Source organism: Ostrea edulis, chromosome 6, assembly GCF_947568905.1.
Source record: "Ostrea edulis chromosome 6, xbOstEdul1.1, whole genome shotgun sequence".
NCBI classification, from domain to species: Eukaryota; Metazoa; Mollusca; class Bivalvia; order Ostreida; family Ostreidae; genus Ostrea; species Ostrea edulis.
In genome coordinates, this window is record NC_079169.1 from 58,469,563 (window position 1) to 58,494,941 (window position 25,379).

Here is a 25,379-nt window from a genome sequence, read left to right on the forward strand (position 1 = left end):
AGCTGCTGATTTTATCGCAATATACGATTGGTTAATAAATAGTTCAGAGGTCATACGAACTAAATGAACGAGATGGAAATTCAGTGTCCAGGACAATTTAAGGTAAAATCACGCGAATTAGCAGTTTGGGAAGGTTGTACACGCACCATCCCAGTTTTATAGACAATACACATTGAATATATTTCTGTAAATACGTGAATATTGTGGAAGCAACGGTTTAAAGTGCAGTATATTCACTGAGGATCAGTAGGTCTTAGACAAAAGTCGGTCGATGAGATTTTTAATGCGTGTCTGAAATAACAGATTTTTGTAGACAGCAGGAAGTTCATCAATTTAGACATGTTAGACATAATTCATAGAAGATCATAGAGGCTGCTATGTGAATAGTAAAGTTTATTGAAGCTTGTATTAAATAAATTCTTGCTGTTCTCGGGGAAACGAAGGAAGTTCAAGGACTTATGAAGTTATGTGTTCAGCATGTTTAATTCTTAAGGCATACGCGTGTTCTAAAATTGGCAAAGCACAGTCTCAGTATTGGGGTATAAGTAACATTTTAATGTAGATATATATGCCTTCCTATACATATTCCTATTAAGTAAGTAATGTTTGCAGCTGGTTTTAAAAGATATATGCATGAAACATCATATAAATAAAATCAAACTTCATGATGCATGAGAGTACCAAGAAGTTCTCTTAGCTAGACATAAACTATTGGTAACTTGAAATTTTAAGTACCCCTTTTCTTATATGATACTTAGTCATGTTCGTATTGTGAAAAAAGGGGTAAATTGGCAGTTATTTGGATATTAGCAAATTGCTAAAGGTGACAATGGCATATTACCAGCTAGTGTCAGTGTGACATTTCGAAAATGAATGCGCCATATTGAAATTTTTATATGACAATTAAAAGTTTGAGAGACCAGTAAATTATAATCTAAACACTACTGACAGACTGTTAGTGTCTTGCGATAGATAACTTTACTGACTAAATTGTCTGACGTTTGTTTTTTACTTTTCTGTGTCTTCATTTTCTTAAGTTGGCTCTTCTTTAATACACATTCAACAGCTTAATAATAGAAATTAAGAGACATATGGATTTAATATTTGATTATCGATATTCTTAATTCTTGCGAGGGGGGCATCTTATTGTTTACAAAACATATGCAATTCAACCACTTATAAAGAATCTCGATGTATTGTATATAATATATTCAACATAAACTATAGTTTAAGCATGAAACTTAATCAAGAATTGGTTTATAGTGAAAAACGTTCAATTGTATTGAATGTCATTTATTCAATCGATATGACAAAGAAAATTCGGTGGCAACTGAAGCTCTCAAGGAGCTCTCTTTTCCACCCAGAAAGTATTGCATTGCGTTTTCTAAGTTCGTCTCTAAGCTCAGCGAGGTCCCACGAACCGTAATCTGTCGTCGTTACTAAATAATCAATAACTTTCAAATCTAAATGTGCCTTTCCGATACTCTCTTAAACTTGAGGTTAGAAACGCCTTGGACGTAAACGGATCGTGCGCCACCTGTAATCAAGGGCAAGTAATTTGAAGTTTTATTTGCCATTGGTACAATTTTGACAACTTGATATAACTCTGAGACCAATTTATTGCTATACATGTTGCCCTGCTTCAACACTTCAGGTTTTTTCTACAAAAAAAGCATCATTCAATTATTAATAACGTATTTCCACATTGACAAAATCCTGAGAATTTCTGATATATAGCTAATAAATGAATCATTAAAACACTTATTGGTGACATTTAATTTCTATCAAGTTGCAATAATTCCGACTATAAGAAAGGAACATTTTGAACATATTTTTTTTTTATATATTTTAGAGCAAGCACAATCACATGTACATATGAGCATATCCAGAAATTTTCCCCATGAAATGTGGGTTCCATTTTTAAGGGATCCAGTTGAAACTGGCATCACGCATCTATTGACTTGTTCAGTATCACTGTTCATTATACATTGTGTAGGGGATCACAAGACTAGGATGACAGCGTTTTCCCCCCTTATATAACTGGTACCGATAAATATGGTACCATTCCCAATGCCAAAAACCATTAATTTTTCCCAATTTTGAGACTAAAAATTTCCAATTTACTTGCCAAAAAATAGACCGCTGACATCGTAATTTACTTAGTCTGAACCGTTGTACGAGTTAAAATGTTCACTTCCGATATTAAAGCGAAAGTACAGATCATGGCAGTGTGCATGTTTTGTAGAGCTACGACGATTCTAAAATGAGCCTACAACAATTCCTTATGTCTCACAACAGCAAATATTATCGTAAAAAACTTTGTTCTCGTTTTTCTTTTTTTTAGTTGAAATCATTTACCGATACATTGGTAGAAAATTCCCAATTTGTTCGATTTTGATGCTATTTTTCCCAATTGAATGGGTACCGGTACCAGTACCAGTGGTTAGAAAAAAATCGCTGGATGAAAATGAGATAATCTACATAAGTTTGTAACCTGAGATCAATTAAAGAGATCTCCTTTTTACAATTAAAGGACTTCTGGGATTGACGACCCAAAAAAAAAAAAATTCTAGACAAATTTGCAACTCCAGCTTCGACTTTTTCATGTGCTTCATTTTCAATTGGTGTCGGCATTATGAGAGATAAGGGGACTGCATTGTTTTGTTGTGGTTTATATTAAGCTGGTGATCAAAATTTTACAGATTTACTCTTATTCACTTTGGTCATGGAAGATTTGAATTATTAGTATATCAACACAATGAAAATGAGATGTACAATACCGGCATACTGTAAACTTAGATTTTTAGTGGTGAACTATTTTCATTTTCATGGTATGCACATACATACCAATAAATTCATATAAATCCAAAACAACCAATTGAAATACACAATACAGTAAGCGTGATAAATAAGCTGTATGTACTTTCTTTTAGTCATGGATTCAAAATTCCTCATACATTTCGCAAACAAAGATGTTGAAATATATGAATTTTACTGTATCATGTCGTAAACAGTACAGTGTAAGCAAAATCTCGAATCGCAAGAAAGCACAGTCTGGCAAAAGTATGTATTTAATGTTCTTTTGTTGTTGTTTGGCTCATAATATTCTTGGGAAACTTATTTTGTCACCAGCATAGCATTGGGACACATAGCTATTCCTTTGTCTTTCTGTTTGTCAAGGCAGTGTCACTTTTACACTTCACCTACAGGGCGACATCTGTTCCTTAGTTCCTTAGAACATTCTAATATAAAATTATTGTTACATGTCTTTGAGACAGTGAATTATAGATAACCACTGTAGCAAATCTTTTCTTGAATCACATTTAAGTATGTAGGATAATTTCAGATCTGATTACAAGGACTAGCAGCTAGTAGTGTGGGATATGATGGCAGCACAGTCGAATAGTTCTCAGGAACAGACCAATACAGATGCTAAAGATGAAAAATCAGGAAATTTCTCATTAAAAAAGTCCATGCCAAATTTTTCATCAGGGGATGAAGATGAGGAATTTATTGCACCCAGGTATGAAAACGCTTCATAATTCTCACTGATTTTTTTTTTTTTTCTTTCCTATCTGTCTGTTTGGAATATTGTATTTCAGCTCTGAGGCACAAAATAGATATTGCTGTATTTCTGCTAACACCCGGGCCTAAATTATACCTATACCATACAAATTTTATTATCAAATTGTTGAAGAGATTGTTTTGGAGTTGAAAGTTGTACTTTTAGCTGACGTAAGTAATATTAAAGTATATGTAGTGGAATTGACAGGGAAGAATGATCCCCTCATATTCAATCTCTAAATATTCCTGCATGGGGATTGTAATCAGAGTGTCTCTTTGTGTATGAAAATAAAGTTTTGAGAAGAACATTTATTTCCTACCTACTGTAATTTTGTCTTGGATGTTAGCAGAAACACAACAATTATTATTTGTGGCCTTAGTTTCTTTTCCAGAAAACTTCTGACCAAGTCACAAAACTTGGTATTCCTCTTTAATGCACAATTCTGAGATATTGGCTCTTCTATTGTGGAGGTACATTCAGTATTCTATGAAACGCTTGGGTGGGTACAGGGTGTGTACGTACATTATAGACTGCTTATGTAGATGACATTAAATATCATGAAATTGTGTATTTTGTTTATGTTAGCTGGCGGTATACAAGAAGAAATTGTTTGGATTATGCCATCGATTTAAATTATGTAATTATCATTCATTTCCTCTTTGACATGATTGATTTTTTTTTAACGAAGAAAATTGGTGAATTTTGAGTTTCGTTTGAGCTAATTTATTCACAAATACTTGTAGACTTACCAAATTTGAGTTTTCTATTAGTTTGGGGGTTTGCATAGTAGTTGGTAATCAGCCTTTCAGCAATATATCACACAATGATAAGCATCCGTACCCACCACACAAGGATGAAGATATGTTTTGCGTCTCACCATACGTAAGAGTTCAACAAAGGGAATATGTATGGCAATTCGGGGTTGTTGTTTTTTTGTAATTGGCGAGATGTCATTTTTACCATGTTTTATTGTACATATTATTTGAATTATTCAAAGTTGTTTGAAAGATTTCCGAGAGAAAAAAAATTTTGAGTCAAAGAACCTTCATTCCACAAGATTATCTATAAGATTAATTTACAATGTGATATTGTTTACGAAATGGATTTTCTATGTAAATCAGTTGTGGGTTTCTTTTTTTGTTTTTGTTTTTTGCAGTTTTGTATCATTCCATTTAAGATCAATATTCAAAAGATACCAATGAATTATTATGAAATGATTTGATTTTTCAGTCCTGTGTTTCTGAAGTTTTCCAGACCTAGAGGGAAACCCCAGAATCAGCATGAAAGTAGAAATGAGATGATTATCAAGGATGAAAACAACGTCTGTAAGGAGGCCTCAACTACATGTAGTCCACTTACAAAAAGCCGGGTGAAAGATGTCATAGAATTTTCCTCAATGCTAAAACCCAGAGCCCTTATGGGCGATTCATTTTCTGATGAGATCGGTTGTCTTGCTGCCTCAAAAGCCAATCAAAATTGTGAATTAGATGTATCTGGAGTCAAGAGGAAGAAGAAAAAGAGGAACATTATGAGGGCCCCCAACACACATGATACAAGCAGTGACACTTCTCCTGATTCTGGTCTCATGGAAAAAGCTCGTAAGTACTCGCAGAAAATTGGTAGCAGAATGAGAGAAGAGAAGAAAGCAATTGCCAAACAGTACTTTCATGAACTGCTGCATTCATGTGATCAGAATATCGACGAAGATGAAAAGCTTAAAAACTCGGGCCAGGAACAAGTTCTCGCACACAAGAAGAAAAGAAAAGCAGAGATGGCTTGTGGCATTTCACATAGTAGACAAGAGGAACAGGAATATCTCAGTCAGGTGGAGAAAGGCCACAAAAAGAAGAGGTCAAAGGTTGCTCAGAAATGTTGCTCGGATGGTAGAAATGCATTGAATGAGGGACAAAGTCTTAAGACGGACCAGTCCTCCAGTAAGTTTTCCATAACTCCAAATTCTGAAACACTAGTTCACAACAGCAGCAGTGATGCACGAGTGATGTCAGATAAAAGAATCCTCAGAGATATGCTTTCCATAGATGGCGCTGATCAAAGACACGAAAAACCTCAGAGGAGATGTAGGCAAAATTTTTACTTAAATATTCCAAAGGAATTACAATGGCCGTCTGCATCTGAGTCGGACAGTGAAGAAGACATTGTGGATGTGAATACAGTGTGTTCTCGGAAACAACACAAACCTTCCAAAGGCTCCCCTGGAAACTCTCCTGGTCATTATGACCCAGGAAACAGTATGCAAATGAACATAAGAAGGAATAATGAGTGCTCCCCAAACTGTAGAAGAACCTCAAGTAAACGATGTCAGAATATGATTTCTCAACATCAGGGTGATAGGGAGAATGTACACAGTCTGTACAATGAGCAGATGTGGTTGTACAACAGTGCTAACTTATCTGAGGGTGCAACAGCTATGCATTCTAGCCTGGTGAGAAACATCAATACTGACCAGCTACATGAAGATGGAAGAGAATCAGAAAATGTCAATTCTAGGGAGAAACATCACTCGGGTCAGAATGACCCCAGTTCAGATCAGAAAAACAAAGTTTTGAATCATGACATGAGTGTAATATCTAAATCGGATGATGAGTCTATATCAGGGGAATCCTGTCCAGATATATTTGAAGAAAACAGTCTTGATGGAAATAGTAGGGAAACATTTCCCATCAGAAGGAGTCAACGGTTTTTGGATAGAAGAGACTGCAGGTGGTCAAGTTTTGAAAGACGGGAAACTGAGAACCCACTAATTCCCTCCCCAGAGTTTTTACATCCTCCCCAAAGTCCGTTGCTGGTTGCTCGACTGACTTCTCTTGACTGTGCAGGTCAAAGGTCATCATCTAGAAGTAGTGTCAAAGGTAATTTAAGTTGTGTTTGTGTGGTATGTGCTGTAAATACTAGTTCTTTATATGGTTGAATAATTCTGTGCTTTCTTACTGACCTAGAAAAAATAGAAACAGTAAGTTCACCTACACTTGCCTTTGAGGGGGAATATAACATTTGATTTTTCCAACATCGAACCAAAAATTAATTGGGAATTTCCAAATTGATACAATTTATTATTATTTTTGGTCATTCAATGAAAACTCATATCTTTACTCACTTTTGACATGTTTGACTAGGTCAAGCACTTGCACTTTGTAGAGAAAGGGTGACTTCAATTACTTAAGTGGAGTAACAAGTTTTATAATATGATATATAAATTTTATGATATAATAAAACAATTATTGACATTTCTGAGGTCAATACAATGCTTTCGCTGCCTAAGAAATATGATATTCACCATACCAGGAAAATTTTTTTGGTTCATATTTTTACTTCTATTCTGGTTAAATCTTTTAAGGATGCTTTTTTGTCTTTAGTGATATCATATACAACATTAAGGAAATTATTCCTCACCAAATATGTAGAGTCAAACCAAAAAGACTTTCTGAAGTTTTTAGTACATGTAATTTAAAATATTAACTTCATATCATTTGTTATGGGATAAACAAAAACATTTATTTGTATGTTTTAAATTGCAAATGCAATTGTTCCATTCTAAGTAGCACTACTAAACAGTCTTTATTTCATTTTTATTATATGAATAAATTAATGTTGATAATTTGTCCAGGGAGACCATTGAGACCGAACAGGAATTGTCGTCAGCGACATGAGGTAGCACCATCACCCAGGTCTCAGCGAATGTTCCAGACAGTCAATCAGATGGACGGAGATGAAGAAATGGCGAGACGATTGCAGGTGAGAGAAAATTCGATAAAAGATCATCACCATTTGTAACTAGAGACTCCCAGTAGGTCATTCATCACACAAACAATTTAACATGAAATTGGGTGTTTTTTTATCACACAAACATGATTTTTTTTTTTACATCACATAAACATGAAATTGTTTTCTTTATATCACACAAACATGAAATTATTGGGGTTTTTTTTAATATCACATATTAACATGAAATTGGTTTTTTTTTTATATCACAAAAGCATGAAATTGGTTTTTTTTTATGTCACACAATTTGACACAAATATGAAATTGGTTTCTTTATATCACACAAACATGAAATGGTTTTTATATCGAAAAAACATGAAAAAAAATTGCGTCACACAAACAGGAAATGTAACATTCAATTTTCCACATTTAGTTATAAGCTTCAGGGAAAACCATGATGAAAACTATGGAGAATCAAAATGTTTTCATCTTTTAAGGATTGATAAATTCCCAATACGTGTGCTGTGCTCAGGCATTTCTCACAGACACCGATACCCTGACATGCCATTGACTGGAAATCAGTATATTAGAGCTCATTTACTAAAAAATCCAGTTCTAAGTGAAGATTTCTGGTTGTTTTAATTACATGAATTTGTTCTTCAATCTGTTCTATACATTTACTTAATACAGTAAGCATGTGTATCTGAAAGAGTTTAATGAAAGCACAAAATGGCAGTGTGAGTTATAAAATGAATAGACTTAAAATCAATTGAAAGGGGTGGGGGTATGGATCAAAGGGAGTGTGATCCAGCATGTGGCATTTCTTACATGATTATTAGGCCAATCAAAATTAATTGATAGATTATCATCCCTGCCCGCCCCTCAAAAAAGGGCCCACCCCGATTTTTTTTATTTTCAAAAAAATTACAATTTCAGACAAACTTGCTTCCCAGTGACAAATGAATGATTAAAGTCACAGAATGTTGGTTTTATATCTTCAATCAAGGATTCTTTGAATGTTAACTTGATTAACACTTTGTGTGATGCCTTTTGTCATTAATTTTTTTCCCTCGGGAGATAAAAAATAAAATCCTCCCACCTGCCCCATATTTTTTTTTGTAACCCCAGATAATAATCTACTAATTAAGCTGAATTGGCCTTATATGTGAATAATGAATACTGGTAAATCAGAAAGAAATGACAAAATGAACCCTTTGCAGTGAATTTTTTGGGTCCGAATTTCGGCCCTTTCACCTCCTAAAAATTGCCAATTTTTTCCCAATTTAGCTTGCATTTTTCCCAATAATAAAATTATGAAAGGAAAATGTATTTTGAAGAAAAAAAATAAACATTCTATGTTAATTATATATATAAGACTTAACAAAGAGAATGATGATTTGGATAGAATTGTTGAAAATTTTAGAAGGTTAAAGAAAACTAGATGTGTAGAATAAGGATAATATAATGTTTGATATGATTTTAAAACTTATTTATGATAAAATTGATTTTCCCAATTTGACTGAAATGTCGACAATTTTTCCCAGTTCGAAAGCCACAGGACTCTTGTAAAAAGTGTATAAAAATCACTATTTTGGTAATGTATTTCTCAAATATTTAAATAATTATGTATAAAGTTGTGTGATGCATGTGTAATTTATATTCAGTAGCATTTAATGAAATTCAATGTTGAATTATAAATGATATTTAGGATTTTGATTCACACCATGCATAGATACATGTATAGTATATCTATATGTATGTTATTAATCCTTGTATTGTCATTTAATCTTGTGTTTGATTCAAATTTATTATTTAGAAACTTACAATGCACAATATATGTACCTGTATTTCGGCTCACATGTCGTTATTCACACCTTTTCCTTACCAGCTCAGTCTAGTTCAAAGAGATCCTAACATCTGGCTTATAGCAAGTCTTATTTAAATTCTACATCACAAAACAGTTGTGTACAAGTACGAAGTGCATGCTACAGGTTCCTGCGACTGACACTGGTGATTCTGTTTTAAGTGCATGCTACAGGTTCCTGGGACTGACACTGGTGATTTTGTTTTCAGGAGGAGATGGACTTTGAGTATGCAATGACTCTACATAATGCTGAGAACCAGGCTCCAGCGCCGCCATGTCCCCGGCTGTCAGAGTACCACAGCCACGATAGTGACTCCCCCACAATGATGCTCACCAGGGGGATGAGGCAAGCCACCAGAGGTCAGTAGTAGAGATATGTGTTAACTAGGGTACACCGGAGAACAGATCTGGGGATAGTTCTGACTTAACTAGGGTACACCGGAGAACAGATCTGGGGATAGTTCTGACTTTTTCTCTCATATCTACGTATGTAAGATACAGATATTCTATGAAAGAAAGGTATGAAAGATATTTCTATCTTTCATATCACGTGACGTTTATCTTTCATATCCCGTGACATAATAATCAATACGCAACTAGCCTGCAACTTACCTCGATTGACGAACACTATAGCGTCCGCAAAGCTCTTGTAAAAAAAAAAATGACAGATTGTAATGTCCCTGATAATCTTCAGGTGTATGTGACCGGACACAAAAATATACATTCCTTGAACAACTACCGCACACTCAACAACAGTCACAAATTCCTCATATCGAAAATGCTGTCGAGTACATGAACATCTGTGTCATCCAGTGCATTATGCCAGTTCACAGAAACCCAGCCCACACGGTCTATTACTTCTAGGTCTACCTCCACGTTCACTCTGCCAATGTCTACTGTCCCTATATGTGTCTCAGGTGAAATAAGTGCCTTCAATGTCCATGAGACTCGAGTCCTTGCATGTCTGGAAAACGAAAGTCTAGCCATGCCCATATCCACCAACAAAAACATCACTTGGAATCTCTCTTCACACACTTCATTAAAGCAATACAAGCTGTAACTGACGGCATTTTTTCAACTATCCAGTTATGCATCAATTAACTTCTATTGGTATAACTGATATAATCCCCAAGATCTGAAGAAAAATTCAGCAAAATAAACAAGGGAATATTGTTTGAGAGCATACCTACAATGAGCGTTTCATATAAACCGCCATTGTGTCGTATACACGGACATGGGAACGATGATTGCCGAACATAATCGAGTTGCTGAGACTGACGTCATATACAAATATGGAAACTGACGTGAGTAACAACACGTTCCGTTTGTTTAAAATATTACATCGTTTCATGAATGGTAAGAAGTACTATAAGTGTAAGAAAGTAATGATTACGCATATGTGCAACTCAAATGAAATTTTGATAGTGAATTTTCTATAAAATTGGCATGTTGAATTGTTTACAAATCTGACACGTGCTCAGTGCCTCTCTTTCGTTTTTTTCCGAAGTCAATGCACATCGGAGATTACAAATAGGAATTACTGACAGGATGACAATGATATATGAATCGACCTTTTCTGCTGATTTGACGGGTTTATTGCTTCATATTTACTCTGATTCTATTAAGTTGTATAATTCTAATCACAAATATGTTCAATATTTGTTCTTTTATTTTTCAATATATTTACCGTCAGTTACAGCTTGTATTGCTTTAAATAACTGCTCAATTAATATCAATGCTCCTTTAAGAAGAAAGCATGCAGTTGTGGATTCAGATTCTGATTAGGTCTGTCAAAATGTTTCGCGCTGATGGACTGCCGAGTGACGTCACGCATCACCCTGATTATTGATTTATTGTGTACTTATTCAAAGAGGAATAACTCTTAATACAATTCACTTATACACTCGTCGGCCGATTTTTTGTCAGCAATGTAGTTGCCAAAATGAAGGTCGTAGAATTCGATTCTGGGGTTATTTTTAATGTACAGCGAAAAATTAATTAATTTGAAAATTCTCAAAATGGCGTCGCTAGGTACAAGGAAAATGGAAAACTTCTAGAAATATGAGAGAAAAATACTCTCTTATGAGTTAGCATGAAATATTAAGGTGATTCCACCCTCGGGGTTGCAAAAAAGCGGTAAAACCTTCGGCAAAGCCTCGGGTTTCACAGCTTTTTTGCAAGCCTCGGGTGGAATCACCTTATATTTCATGGTTACTCATAAGAGAGTTATAATCGCATGTAGTACCATTGAAAAGCTATTGCTGTATTAATAGCCCCGTATTTCATGAACACGTTTTTCCATTGGGTATGAAACACAAAAATAAATCCTCTAGATGCTGTATGGAAGGAATTTAAAAAGGGGGCAGGCAAAATATAAAATATACTCTTTGGTACACCCCCCTCCCAGTCAGTTCATGTTCATTGATTGCTGAAGCACTGGAATTTGTTGGGGGGGGGGGGGGGGGGGGGGGGGTTGATACATCTTCCATCAAACTGAAACTTTTCAAACTTGGACAAGCTTTGTTTCAGTGCTTTATTTTTATACCCCCCCCCCCGCAACAAGTTGTGGGGGGGGGTATACTGGAATCGGGTTGTCCGTCTGTCTGTCCGTCCGTCCGTCCGTCTGTAGATGCAATGGTTTCCGGACTCTAAAGCATTATCCTTTCCACCTACCGTCACCATATCATATATATGGACTACCCATGGGATGAAGATGTTCACTATCGATTTTGGGGTCCAAAGGTCAAGCGCACTGGACATCGAAGTAGTAATATGGTTTCCGGGCTCTAAAGCGTTATCCTTTCCACCTACAGTCACCATATCAAACATATGGACTACCCATGGGATGAAGATGTTCCCTATTGATTTTGGGGTCAAAAGGTCAAAGGTCAAGCACACTGGACATCGAAGTAGCAATATGGTTTCCGGGCTCTAAAGCGTTATCCTTTCCACCTACAGTCACCATATCATACATATGGACTACCCATGGGATGAAGATGTTCCCTATTGATTTTGGGGTCAAAAGGTCAAAGGTCATGCACACTGGACATCGAAGTAGCAATATGGTTTCCATTTAAATTCTGTAATGGCTTTTTTCATCGCATGGAGATGCTGTGTTCCTAGATACCTTTTGGATCATAATACTGAAGTTTTACCTATTACCTACACCCTTTGGGAGATTGGGGTAAGCGGGGGGTATTCTTAGTGAGCATTGCTCACAGTACCTCTTGTTATGCCCTGTCTTGAAATGACTGTGGCATATATTATTATCCTTTTCCATCCTTTCATCATAATTATGCACCATGACCATTCATCCTGTGGGGATCCGGGTTAGAATAGGTCCCCAGCAGCCCTTGCTTGTCGTAAGGGGCGACTAAATGGGGCAGTCTTTTGAATGAGACTGCAAAAACCAAGGCCCCATATCACAGCAGGTGTGACCGATAAAGATCCCTACCTACTCAAAGACCATAAGCACCGAGTGTAGGCCCAAATTTTGCAGCCCTTTACCAGTAATGGTAATGTCTCCATATGAGTGAAAAATTTTCAATAGGGACATTAAACAATATAGAATCAATCACGGACGTTCTGAATCGAAATTCAGGACATAAATACATCACGAGAAGATGCAGGTCAAATATTTATTCTGTTTGGGTAAAAAAAATTGTCAGAGTTATGACTCTTGGACATAGAAAATTTAGATAATGCATAGTTTCCACTCTGACATTATCTCAGTCATACATGGACATTTTAAATTGAAATTTGGGATATAGATATATCTTGAAAAAATGTGTGTAAAGTACTTTAATATGTGGGTCCGGTTGGATAACTTTTGGTAGAGTTATGGCCCTTGGGTGGGGCATTCCTGTCACTCTATTAACACATCTAGTTTAAAATTCTTTTGAAATATTTCATTGTAATCACTCCTTTCAATGCTCCCAGTTTTGTTTGATAAGTCTTATCTCTGGTGCTTTTGGTTTCATCTTCTGTTGATGTTTGATTATGTGTTAACATATCTTAACTTTGGTAAATGAATTGAGATACATTACTTAATTTTTTGCATAATATTCTTAAACCTTGAATAATATCACAGATTTTTGTTGTTTTAAAAAGTTTGTTTTGCAATAGATTTTGTGTGTGTCATAGATATGGACATTGTAGTTGATTTTGTAATAGATTGTGTGTGTATTACAGATTTGAATGTTCTGGATTTTGTAATAGATTGTGTGTGTGTGTTACAGATATGAATGTTTTGGATTTTGCAATAGATTGTGTGTGTGTGTGTTACAGATATGAATGTTCTGGATTTTGTAATAGATTGTGTGTGTTACAGATATGGACATTGTTCTGGAGTCGTTGTTTCATGATGAAGCGGAGGACAGTCCTACAGAGGTAAAGTAAAAGTTTATAGATATAAAGACATCCTCTCTCTTCACAACAAAGTTGAAAAATGCATTACATCTGTGTGCTGTTACGTCTGTGTGCTGTTACATCTATTTGCTGTTACGTCTGTGTGCTGTTACGTCTGTGTGCTATTACATGTGTGCTGTTACATCTGTGTGCTGTTACGTCTCTATGCTGTTATGTGTGTGCTGTTACGTCTGTGCTCTGTTACATTTGACTGAGGAGCTAGATGAACTGCGAGGCTTCATACCAGCATACTTCATAAAGCACACCATTTTAAAAAAAAAAATAAAATACATTACTGCATGTAATTTCATTTCTGTTGGAATTTCCAATTTATCAAGATTTGTATGCACACTGTTTACAACTTCAGTGTATTCATGAGGAATTACTTTCATTACAATTTCTAAAGATGTCAAAGGAAATGTAAATATCTGGACATAACACTTTCTTCCCCTCACAAATATGCTCACTATAATATTCTATACTTTTGATGGGTATTTTTTGGATGGAATGTATTTTCAGATGAATATGTTTTGTTTTTTATTGCCTGCTCTTTTTTATTAGGTCACCTGAGTTTACTCACTACAGGTGACCTATTGTAATTGGTTGTCGTGCGTTAACAATTGAACATTTTTAACTTCTTCTTGATAACTACCAGTCCAATTCTTTTCAAATTTGGTATGAAGCACCTTTGTGACAAGGGGGACATAAATTGTAAAATTCAGGACTCCAGCACCCCTGGGGTCCTAGGGGCAGGGCAAAAACTGCCTATTATTGACCAATTTTCGAAAATCTTCTTCTCAGGAACCGTGTAAGAAAAACTAAATGCATAGTGATGTAGAGGAGGAAGGCCTTTACCAAAATAAAAAATTTCATGAATTGAAACTAAATGGATATTTAGAAAGAGCAGGTAGTCCTTTACCAAAATTGTAAATTTGAAGATCCCCAGGGTAGGGGTTCTGACATCAGGGTGGGGCCAAACTTAGTGTAAAGTATTTATATGTAAGTTTTCTGATACTATATAAAATCTAAATGCATACTTAGGTATAGCAGAAAAGGATGTACAAAAAACGGTGAATTTCACAACCCAGGGTTTTGACTCTAGGATGGGTCCAAATTAGTCATATCTTTTAATGCTTTAATGTTCACCTAGTATTATATTATGTAAAGCCTTTCATCAGTGTATGCACTTTTGAGGACAATGAAGTTTTAAGAACACATCTTGATTTATACTGTTGCTGAACATTAGAATTTAGTGTAGATATTCAGAACAGGAATTTTTTTTCTAGATTTCATAGCTCTTGGGAGTAGTGATACTTTTTCACTAGTACTCAGGTGACCGATAAGGCCTGTGGGCCTCTTGTTAGTTTGCTCAATAGAAGCAAGCTACATGTATGTTCATAGTATTAACAATATTTAGGAGTGAATTCAAATAAGGAATGTTTTTTAGAATATAAAGCTTATTGAAGTATTACTTTACTTAAAGTTCAAAACTCCACATACATGTATGAGTTTTTTATCCAAAATTTCAAGTTCTTAGTTTTTTTATTTGTTGATAATCATATCCAAGTCTCATTATAAACAGTGAAGGGACAAAATGTTTCTGGAATTTCTTATCGAAGCAGAACACTGTAGATATAGAAGGGTTTGCTTGAAGGTAATCTTTGCAATTTTGGGGGGAAAGAGGGAAAATATTATTCCAACAGAAATGAATTCATCACCTACTAGGGTATCTCTAGATTTGCTGAGATAAACTACAAGTTTCGTCAATTCAATATATGAATTAATTAGTTTTTGATATAAATTCTTAATAGAGTCCCATGATCGATTTCCCATTTGGTCCTCACATGTTGGTATCACATGGTGTCAATCGCCGGGGAAATAGAAGCAGAGGTCGTCGCCATGGTAAGATTTAACAGCTCATTAGCTTAACTTAGTCCTAAAAAAGAGAATTCAACAGAACTTTGAATTATTTTGTATTGTATGAATACTGCATATCTGTATTGTAATGAAAAGGGGGATTTCTCATATTTGTTTAATGCTTTGTAGACTGGACAGAGCGGCTTTTACAGGAAGAACTGCAACAAGGAAGAAATAACATACCAGTAACTGTTTAAATTCATTTAATTGACATGGCAATTAATTCAATCATAATTTTAAATTTAGAGCTTGAAGTGTTTTTTTCCCCTGATTTTTACTTTGGATATTTATCTCGGATGCATTTTTTATTTTACTAAGTATGTCTTTCCTAGATTACTTTAAGAAATTGATTATCAGATGAATGAAGCTATTTTAGTACAAAAATGCTAGACACAGTCAAGGAGGAATGCTACACTAGAGAAATTTTATATCGACGAAAAGTGGAGGATATGTACAATGTATAACAATATTTTGAAATTGAAAACTTTCAAATTTACTTTATTTAGTCAAAAAATGCAGGTTTAGTAGAAAGCAATCTGAAAAAAAATTTAAGACCCTGCTGGACTCGAACCCGCAATCTACAGAACAGCAGTCACTTGTGCTAACCTGCTGAGCTACTCAGCTAGACGATGATTTTTTAAATGAATAGACAAATATTGCTTACTTTTATTTTTTTTCATCCATGTTTTAAAAGGAAGTCAGCCATAATGACAATGTAGAGAACCTCCTTAAAGCAATACTAGCTGTCATTTTTGGTGTCGACAAATTTGTTGCAAAATTGTGATTTACTACATCATTGACAGAAAAAAATAAGGTTTATAAACTTTAGTTAAAAATGTTTCTGTTAGAAAACCTCTACAGAGGCTCTGAATGAAGCAAAATTACATTATTTTCTTCCTGTATAAAAATTTATTGCATTATTTATTTTTATAAAATCTTAATCTTAGTTTTAATTTTATCAAGTACAGTAACTATAGTTAAAGTTACATACAAAATTATCATAATACCATATTTTTACAACAAAATCTTACTTTAAAACCTACTGATTTAATAGATCTATATTAAAGGTTATTCTACAGAATTAAGTAAATTGGTTTTAAAATACTTAAAATTTTATTGTGCCTTCAAGGGCTGCATACTGTAGATTCCTAATTTAAAGTGAGGATTTAACATCTAGTACATAAAATTGCAAGAATCACAGATTCAAAATTCTTCCGTTTATTTGCAAAGGCAAAATGCCTCTATAAACTTACCGTAAATCACGTTTTATTCACGAGAAACTTAATATGTGTAATTTTGCAAGACTAGTTATTTGCAAAAATTTAGTTCTCGCTAATAAATCTGAAATGTGGAAGTCTTAAGCAATGGATAATGATTTGTGAAAGTTAGGTCTCGTGAATAAATACCTCATTGTGTCTTCACAAATATAAGCGTCTTTTGAAATAGAAATGGCACAAATATAAGGTCTCTTGTTGTTGTTGAAATAGAAATGGAAATTATCCACAGTCCTAGTATCAAGTACACACTTCTCGAGTAGCAATTTGAAACTGAAATGAATCAATCAATTAAACATGCTAATTATTCGATATCATTTTAATTCATGAAAAAGATTATGCAAGTTGAAATACTGAAATTGTGTCACTGATTATGATAAGCACAATATTACTTAATGTTGACCGTTCTCCATACTTTCTCATCCCATCTTGAAGATCTCATCCACTACATGGAGTGGCTTCACAACAGAGAAAGTCTGAACTCACAATTTAATATTTACGCAATTTGAGCAAAAACAGGCAGGTTGTTTGATTGAGTACTCGCGTAAAATAAGGAATCTACAGTATAAAGATTAAAATTATAGTACGCACTCTACACAGTTTTGATATGTTTATCCACCTTTGTTTTCAGAGAAGAATTCTTTCTCACAGCAGGACATTCTCTTCCAATGACTATGAGGTAACTGCTTTATACAGTTTTTGTGTATCCCCCCCCCCCCTCCAAGAATTATGAATTAAAAATGATAAGAATCACTGAAGCGTTAGAGGTAGAACATGCTATTTTAAGTATTATCCCCAAGTCAACCATTCACTGTAGTGTGATGCTTCAGTTTGCATGTCTTAACAGTTACAAAGATAGGTCCATCAGCTGCATGTCATAATGAGATGGGAATATATATTTATCCAACAATCTCATCTACTAGTATTTGTTGTTTTACAACAATTGTTTCCATGTAACGTTGAAAGATGTGATAGAATATCATGCAAGTTTTGGACCAAGGTCATTTGGGAAAAGTCAGATAACTCAGAACATATACCTGTTATAAGGAAAAAGTTCCTTATTTCAACAGTTTTTCAACAGGTATTGATTATAAATCAGGAATAAGGTCATTTTGTAAAGGTCAGCAGCACTCATCATATACCTTATACATGTATATGAGGAAAAAAAACCTTCATTTCAACAAATCCCATGGGGACCTGGGTTAGAATATGTCCTCAGTACCCCTTGCTTGTCATAAAAGGTTACTAAATGGGGCGGTCCTTCGGAGGAGACCATATAAACCGAGGCCCCATGTCACAGCAGGTGTGGTATGATAAAGATCCCTCCCTGCTCAAAGGCCGTAAGCGCCGAGCATAGGCCTAAATTTTGCAGCCCTTCACCGGCATTGGTGACATCTTCATATGAGTGAAATACTCTCGAGCGGGACGTTAAACAATACACAATCAATCAATCATTTCAACAACATTACAGTTATTGATCATTGTGTGTGTCATTTGTTATGTGAGGTAGTTCATTTGTTAGATGCAGTTTGGGGAGTATCCATCAGTTGTAACGTTATGAATTGGTATTTCGAGGACAGGTTGTCTTCACTCAAAGATATTTCCAAGTTTTTTGTCAACAATAATCCTTAGCTAATTCAATGTTTATAATTCCTCATAAAGGAACTCATACTTGTATCACAGAGAAGCTTGCTTTGTATGGGAACTCATTCACAGCATAAAGGTCTTTATTTACAAAATATAATGGGTAAACGTCTAGTTTCTTTGTATTATGGGGGATATATATAAGCATGGGGTAATTTATGCATAAACAAAGAGTCGGATTTCATCGTGTTGATGGCCATGGATCATCGGATCAGACTCCACACTTTTGATGTGATGATTCACACCCATCTGATGTAGTTATAATGTAATGGATATTGTATGTTTAAAAATCAGCAATAATCCATGTTGTAACTGCTATCTACAGGATCTTCTGAGTATAGCAGAATTGCTGGGAGATGTGAAACCAAAGGGTATTTCCAGTGACGAAATGAATCTCCTTCCTGAGAAAAAGTTCCACCCCAACAACAAAATAACCTCATGTTCCATCTGCATGTGTGACTACATTCTGAATGAGAGACTGAAAATTCTGCCCTGCTTTCATGAATTTCATGGAGAATGCATTGAGAAATGGATTGTTGTAAGTATTTGATGAGTCATGGTCAGATGAGTGGATTTTAGTGATATTGTATGTGTACTTCCCGTCGGTGAAATCCCCATCTTGCTTTCATCTGTGTGTTTGTTCATCTCTTTGTCTAACTTCATTTTCTACATGCTTTAGTTCAAGTGAGTTATTCTGATCAAAGTGTATCTATTGTCTGTCTGAAAAGCTTTCACATTTGCAACTTTCCAAGAACTGCCTGGATCAGTTCAGAGAGACTTTTCAAAAAGCAGCTGTTGATAATGGGGACTCAAGATTGTCACCAAAAAACAAAAATGGGTTGTTATCCATATGAAATATTTTATGTAGCTTTCTTACGAACAACAATAAATGGAGTTCGTCTTTCCTCCTCGTTGACCCACTTTTATGAAAGTTGTGCCTCTTGGTATCAATTTTGCATCCCTCCATTTTTAGTCCCCTACCGACGAAGTCGAGGGGACTTTAGGTTTGCAGTCCGTCCGTCCGTCCGTCTGTCCATCAGTCCAGTTTTCCGCACTTTTTTTCTCTGTTCTTGCAAATATTTATTTCATATTTGGTATGTGGCTTTGCCATAACAAGTTACAGATCAAGTTTGAATTTCGTCTTGGTCCGTTGATTTTCCATTTAGTTATGGCCCTTGGATTTAGAAAAATAGCATGAATTGTTAGTTTACATCCAAGTTTCTTATCTCTGTAGATAAGAATTAAGAATACTACACTCATTAAAACTTCTAGCATATTAATACTACAATATAGATAAAATATTCATGATTATCTACATGTCACAGTTTATTGACTTGGTTAAAGACCTAAACCTAATTATAAATTTGTCTTTTTTCTTGGTCTAGTCTCTACTCGAATAGTAGTTGATTTCCAATCATTCCTATCCTGGTTCCCCAATTTTTCCTTTTACCGTAACCTACATAATGAACTTTGAATATTGTTGTGGTACAGTGATTTTTGCAACTGGTAGGGGACTATGTATTGCCATGCAATACCCTCAGAATGTTTGTTTCAATAAGCTTTGAAACTTGCTGGGTAACTTTGAAATGACCTGTTGCCAAGTTTGACAAATTTTACTAAGAATGACCCATTTTACAAGGGTTACTTCCTGTGTCTCCTGGGAAGCATGGTGACACCTAGGGATTACTTTTGTTTCATTTGTCAGCTTTATGTCATGCCCTAGGACTTTCTAACTACATGGGTATAAGAGATATGACTCTGATATCTAATGTGTATTCCTTTTGCAAATTATTTGATAGATACCATGGCAGGAAACATATGTGTTGCATTCTGCATGATGGATTAAATACAGGGTGTGTGTGTGTGTTTGTCTGCATACAGCACAATTTGATCATGTTCTTCTTTTCTTTACAGACCAATGCTACTTGCCCCATATGTAGAGTGGAAGTGAAACTGTGAAGACCAGCTGATACGCAGAATGGAAGAGAGTTATTTGTCTTTGCACATTATCTAGAGGAATTGTTTTTCATTTGCAAATGTAAAAAGAGAGAAATGTTACTATAATTTTTGACTGTATGAAAGATGTTGACAATGCAGTATATATGCTGTACCTCAGTGCTACAACAGAGAGTTAATATGATCTAGTTGATAAGGTCTAGTTACCTTACCAGTGCTCCTAAACTTTATTCTATAATTTGTTGGTTATTGAATAGTATAGTGCACCAGTAATAGCTTTTTCTCGTAAGTGCGATATAATCCTTGTATTTTTGTGGGCATTTTATGTATGCACTTGCTAAGAGTGTTGTATTAACAGTTAAACAGGAAGACAACTAAGCTGCCGTGTTGTAATATGTCTTTCACTTGTTGGGGGCAATAAAGCAATATATCGACTTGGCTAAGTATGTTTGTAACAAATTTTCACTTGTTGGAGGCAATAAGGATGTATATTGACTTGACCAAGAGTGTTTGTAACAAATTGTCTTTCACTTGTAGGAGGTAATAAGACATAATATGTTGTATTTCAATTGACTTACATGTAGGTAGGGGTGTAACATTGTCTTTCACTTCTTGGGGTGATATGTATCAGTCACCCAAATGCAGTAAATTTCTATCTGGAGATTGTTAAATCTACGTTTACATGTACTTCACTATTTCCATAACGATATTTTTATGCCCCAAGAATTGAAGATTGGGGGGCATATAGTTTTTGACCTGTCTGGGCAAAAAACTTTAATTTTAGTCATAAGAGGTAGAGCTTTCACATTTGATATTTCTTGTGCAAGACCTTTTCATGGACTCCAAAATCTTTGACCTGGTAACCTTAAGATTGACTTACTTTTAGAAAATTTTGATGTAAGCCATATCTTTCAAATCACAAGAGGTACTGCTTTTACATTTAACATGTGCATTTTTCTGTGAGAAGGTCTTTTTAACAATACCAGATTTGTTGACCTTGTGATCTTGACATTGATCTTGTTTTCGAAAATTTTCAAAAATTCTGCTATGTCCTACAGTTCCGCTTTTTTGTAATCCAGGGGCATCAGTATTTTACAAACACATCTTGTTATTCTATTAATTTGTAATTCAGTCATTGGTTCACTTGACCATTTTATACATTTTGCACTGAACAAGGTATTGTAAACAGAGGGGTGAAAAAAATGCTCCATCTTTTAAAACTTTTACCATCAACACCCTGATTTGGCAATGCTGATGACTGGTCTTCTCTGCTCCTTTGCAATTTGTGAAGCTTCTTAAAAATTTGAAAGGCAATAGTTTAGGTACAGACATGTGAAAAGTTCTTGTCAAACATTTCTGTTTTTATCATAAATTTACAAAAGTTGGTGTTTGCTGAAGAAAGTTGGTAAACTTTGTAATAATGTGTGTATTTATCAATAGCAGAGTGTCTGTTTCTCATGGGAGGGATATCACATACAGCATTCATTACAGAATTATTCTATTTTTCTCTGATGCATGATAGAACAAATTTAAGACTTGTGCACGTTTGGGTTTTTTTTGGGGGGGGGGGGGGGGGGGGTTGATAGACAATTTTTCACATTGTTTATTGTTTCTGGTCCTCTATATAAATACAAAGTAATGTTACACTATGTTTGCATATGATGAGAAAAAAATGTATCGGGTACATTTTTTTTACTGATAGTAATAATTACATGTAAGACAAGCTAATTGTCTTAATAGTGGAATAATGATGATATATATTCACTTTTTTGTTTCTATGTGTATGGAAAATGCATGGATTTTATATTTAAAAACTACAGAATACGATATGCACTTTACAGTATCAATGAAATTACAAGTTCTATTTTTGCCCTAGTGATCACCCCTGCCTCCAAAATTGCCGGTCCTATGATTTTTAATTTGAAAAAATTGTGGTGGCATGTGTGACGTTTATATCACTGACATGCATGTATATAGTTATCTATTCACAAATTTTGAGGGAATCAAAATTGCTTTAATATTATTATACATTTGATATTTTGCTCACCTGAACTTTTTTTATCAAAATTTGTCCACGTCATAAACTTTTCATGTTTTCACCTCTGTTTCCTTAATTACTGGATTAGTTTCAACCAAACTTGGTACAAACTATGCTTGAGTAAAAGATGATTTAAGTTTGTTCAAATGAAGGGACATGTTCCATTTCAATTAGGAAATAGTACATGTATCAGGTATTTAAAAAATCTCAAGAAACATCTGGGGAAAAAACCAAACATTCCACGGAAGCTTCCCATAAATTGATAGAATAGATTCAACTTTGTTCAAATCATAAGCTTAAAGGACAGGAGTTTCACTTGGGAATATGTAGAAAAATTTCCTATCAAGAACCGCAAGGGTACAATTTGTCAAATTTCAAATAATAGATACGGATCTCCATTTAGTTTCCAGTTTGTTCAAACCACGACTTCCCTGGCCATGGTGGGGCTAGAGTAGGAGTTTAAAGTTTTACATAGAAATGTGTAAGAACAATCTGTTAAACCTCTGATCAAGAATCAAAAGGCTACATTCTGTGTATGTAAGCATCCTCATCATACGCATGTAGTGCAGATCAGTTTGTTCATATTGTTAGCCCCAGAGCTGAGACAGGGTCACCATAACATTTAAAACTTTAAGATAGAAATATCAGTACAAATGGTAAAGCTATTTGTTAATATGTGAGCGTGCTCAGGTATTTTAGATTTAATTTTGTTCAAACCATGACCTCGTAGAGCTTAGATGGGGCCACTTTGATATAGTACTTGAAAGTGTATATGTGTAGGAAAAATCTTTTGAAACTTCTTCCCAAATCACAACAGTAAAATTTGTCGAATTAATACACAGGCATTCTCTTGTAGTATAAGTTTGTTCAAACCATGACTCATGAGGGCCGAGAGATATGAATTGATATGAGACTACTTGATGAATCTTCCTTTCAAGAAGCACAAATGTGCAGTTGGTTAAATGGATATGTAAGCATATATAAGCATCTTCATAGTGTTGATTCACATTTGTTCAAACGGTAGGGTAACTATAAAGGATGTGAGTCTATAGATCTGTATGAACAAGGTGACTGGTACAAGCATTGTGGCTGTGAAGTTCTGTTTACTGATTTAATTACATTGGTCAAACTTCATTCCTGTCTCTGCTATCATCAGTGTGGCACTTCAGCTAAAACAAACTTGTCTGGTGGCATCTCTGCAGGAAAAATCATACTTGAATGGGGTGCAATGCAAAATATCAACAAACTAAACGGGTCTTGCCAAATGTCATAAAATTTACAATGTTACTACTAGATCAGGTGCTCAGGGCTCTTCCTGGGGGCAAATATGGAATTTTAATGGTTGAACTTCCTTTTGTAGATTGAAATGCATCCAGATTGCATCATGCAAATTTGTGTCAAATATATATAATGTCTGATTAAAGCACAGGAAAGTGAATCTGGTGGTTGTTTTATTATCTCAGTAAATGATGTACTGAAGGGGATCCTGCCAGTCAGATGTTAAATGTCGTTATCTCTGTAACAGAAGGGAATCCTGCCAGTCGGATTTTAAATATCGTTATCTCGGTAACTGACGTACTGAAGGGTATCCTGCCAGTTGGATGTTAAATATCATTATCTCAGTAACTGAAGGGTATCCTGCCAGTTGGATGTTAAATATCGTTATCTCAGTAACTGACATACTGAAGGGTATCCTGCCAGTCGAATGTTAAATATTGTTATCTCAGTAACTGATGTACTGAAGGGAATCCTGCCAGTCGGATGTTAAATCTCAGTAACTGAAGGGGATCCTGCCAGTCGGATGTTAAAGGGAACGTAGGGTCAAAAATAAAATTTTGATATGTGAAAACTGGTACCATGCAGACAACAAAATCTAGCATAGAAAAAATAATTGCTGCTGATAACAAGATTTAATCTGTCATTAACACTGAAAACTGAGCTGAATGGGAGAATCTCTTATCATGGCGGCTGATGACGTGTATGCGGCAATTCATTACAACTGCTCTGCCTATAGCACTAAATGGGTTACAAAGTATCTATAATCTAAATGTCGGGAGTTCAAGCGAAATTTTGCACTGTGGTCAAAGGAAAAGGAATACATGTATCTACCTTTTAGCATCCCTGATCTCCCCCCAAAACTATGAACATTGTGCAATAATTGGATACATAACCTTGGAAATGAATCTTTTGTTTTTGAACGGCATTTTGAGAAAGAGTCTTGTAAAGAGGATATCAGGGTAAGTACCAGTTATATTTGCTTTTTACTCAGTAAATACTAATACATGTAATTCTTATGTGTATAACCAGAGTTTATTTACAACAAACTTTTACTTATATAATAATTTTCTAATTTAATCTATCCTTATCCAGTGAACATTTTGTACAGGCTAAATATGAAGGGATGGGTAAACACTGCTTTTTAAATATTCAAAGTTAAATTAATATCTATTTAAGTTAAGATATTGGGATACACACCAAAACCTATTAAAAAGAAGATGCAGTAACTAAAATATTTGATGGCAGCAAGCCTAAGAAAATAAGAGAAAATAGCTCAAAAAGATGAGGAAAAGCAGGATACATGTAATACTTTCAAAAATCATCACAGCACTAGCACATTTTGTATTATACTATTGTTTTTAAAGAAATTGAAAATGTACAAGTAAACAAATGAAGTATAGTATATATGAAGTAAGTATATATAATTAATTAGTCATTATTTTGCAGCTAATCCATTTTCTTTTGAAAACTAATGAAAACTCATATGCAGAACCTATTGACCAACCTGGACTATCAGCATCTAAGGAAACAGGTAATTTGATGCACTTCTCTATTAAATGATTAACAAAGTTTTACAACCAAGGTCATTTGAATTCCCCCTTTGCAGTTAATCTTTCAATTCTTGACATTTATGTGGTAATTACTGCAGGGGTGTAGTGATAATCAACTGATTTGTGCTGTATACAGGTTCACATTGTTAGATTCTCTTGTAAACAG

The 25,379-nt window shown here is 34.8% G+C and overlaps 1 protein-coding gene across 1 annotated transcript; it reads left to right on the forward strand.

Annotated features, from left to right (window-relative positions):
- The first annotated feature begins 25 nt into the window (after positions 1-25).
- LOC125646316 (uncharacterized) lies at positions 26-23,823 on the forward strand. The gene is made up of 11 exons (XM_056140274.1): positions 26-102; positions 3,347-3,523; positions 4,796-6,435; positions 7,191-7,318; positions 9,359-9,509; positions 13,480-13,538; positions 15,368-15,458; positions 15,603-15,658; positions 17,379-17,426; positions 18,717-18,929; positions 20,306-23,823. The coding sequence occupies exons 2-11, from the start codon at positions 3,384-3,386 to the stop codon at positions 20,348-20,350; spliced, it is 2,571 nt and encodes an 856-aa protein (XP_055996249.1). The 5' UTR covers positions 26-102; positions 3,347-3,383; the 3' UTR covers positions 20,351-23,823.
- The last annotated feature ends 1,556 nt before the right edge of the window (positions 23,824-25,379 follow it).

Coding starts and splice junctions, on each gene's coding strand:
- LOC125646316 (XM_056140274.1), top strand. CDS start 3,384: ATGATGGCAGCACAGTCGAATAGTTCTCAGGAACAGACCAATACAGAT. Junction 9,510..13,479: donor GATGAGGCAAGCCACCAGAG/GTCAGTAGTAGA, acceptor TGTGTGTTACAG/ATATGGACATTGTTCTGGAG. Junction 17,427..18,716: donor TCTCTTCCAATGACTATGAG/GTAACTGCTTTA, acceptor TGCTATCTACAG/GATCTTCTGAGTATAGCAGA.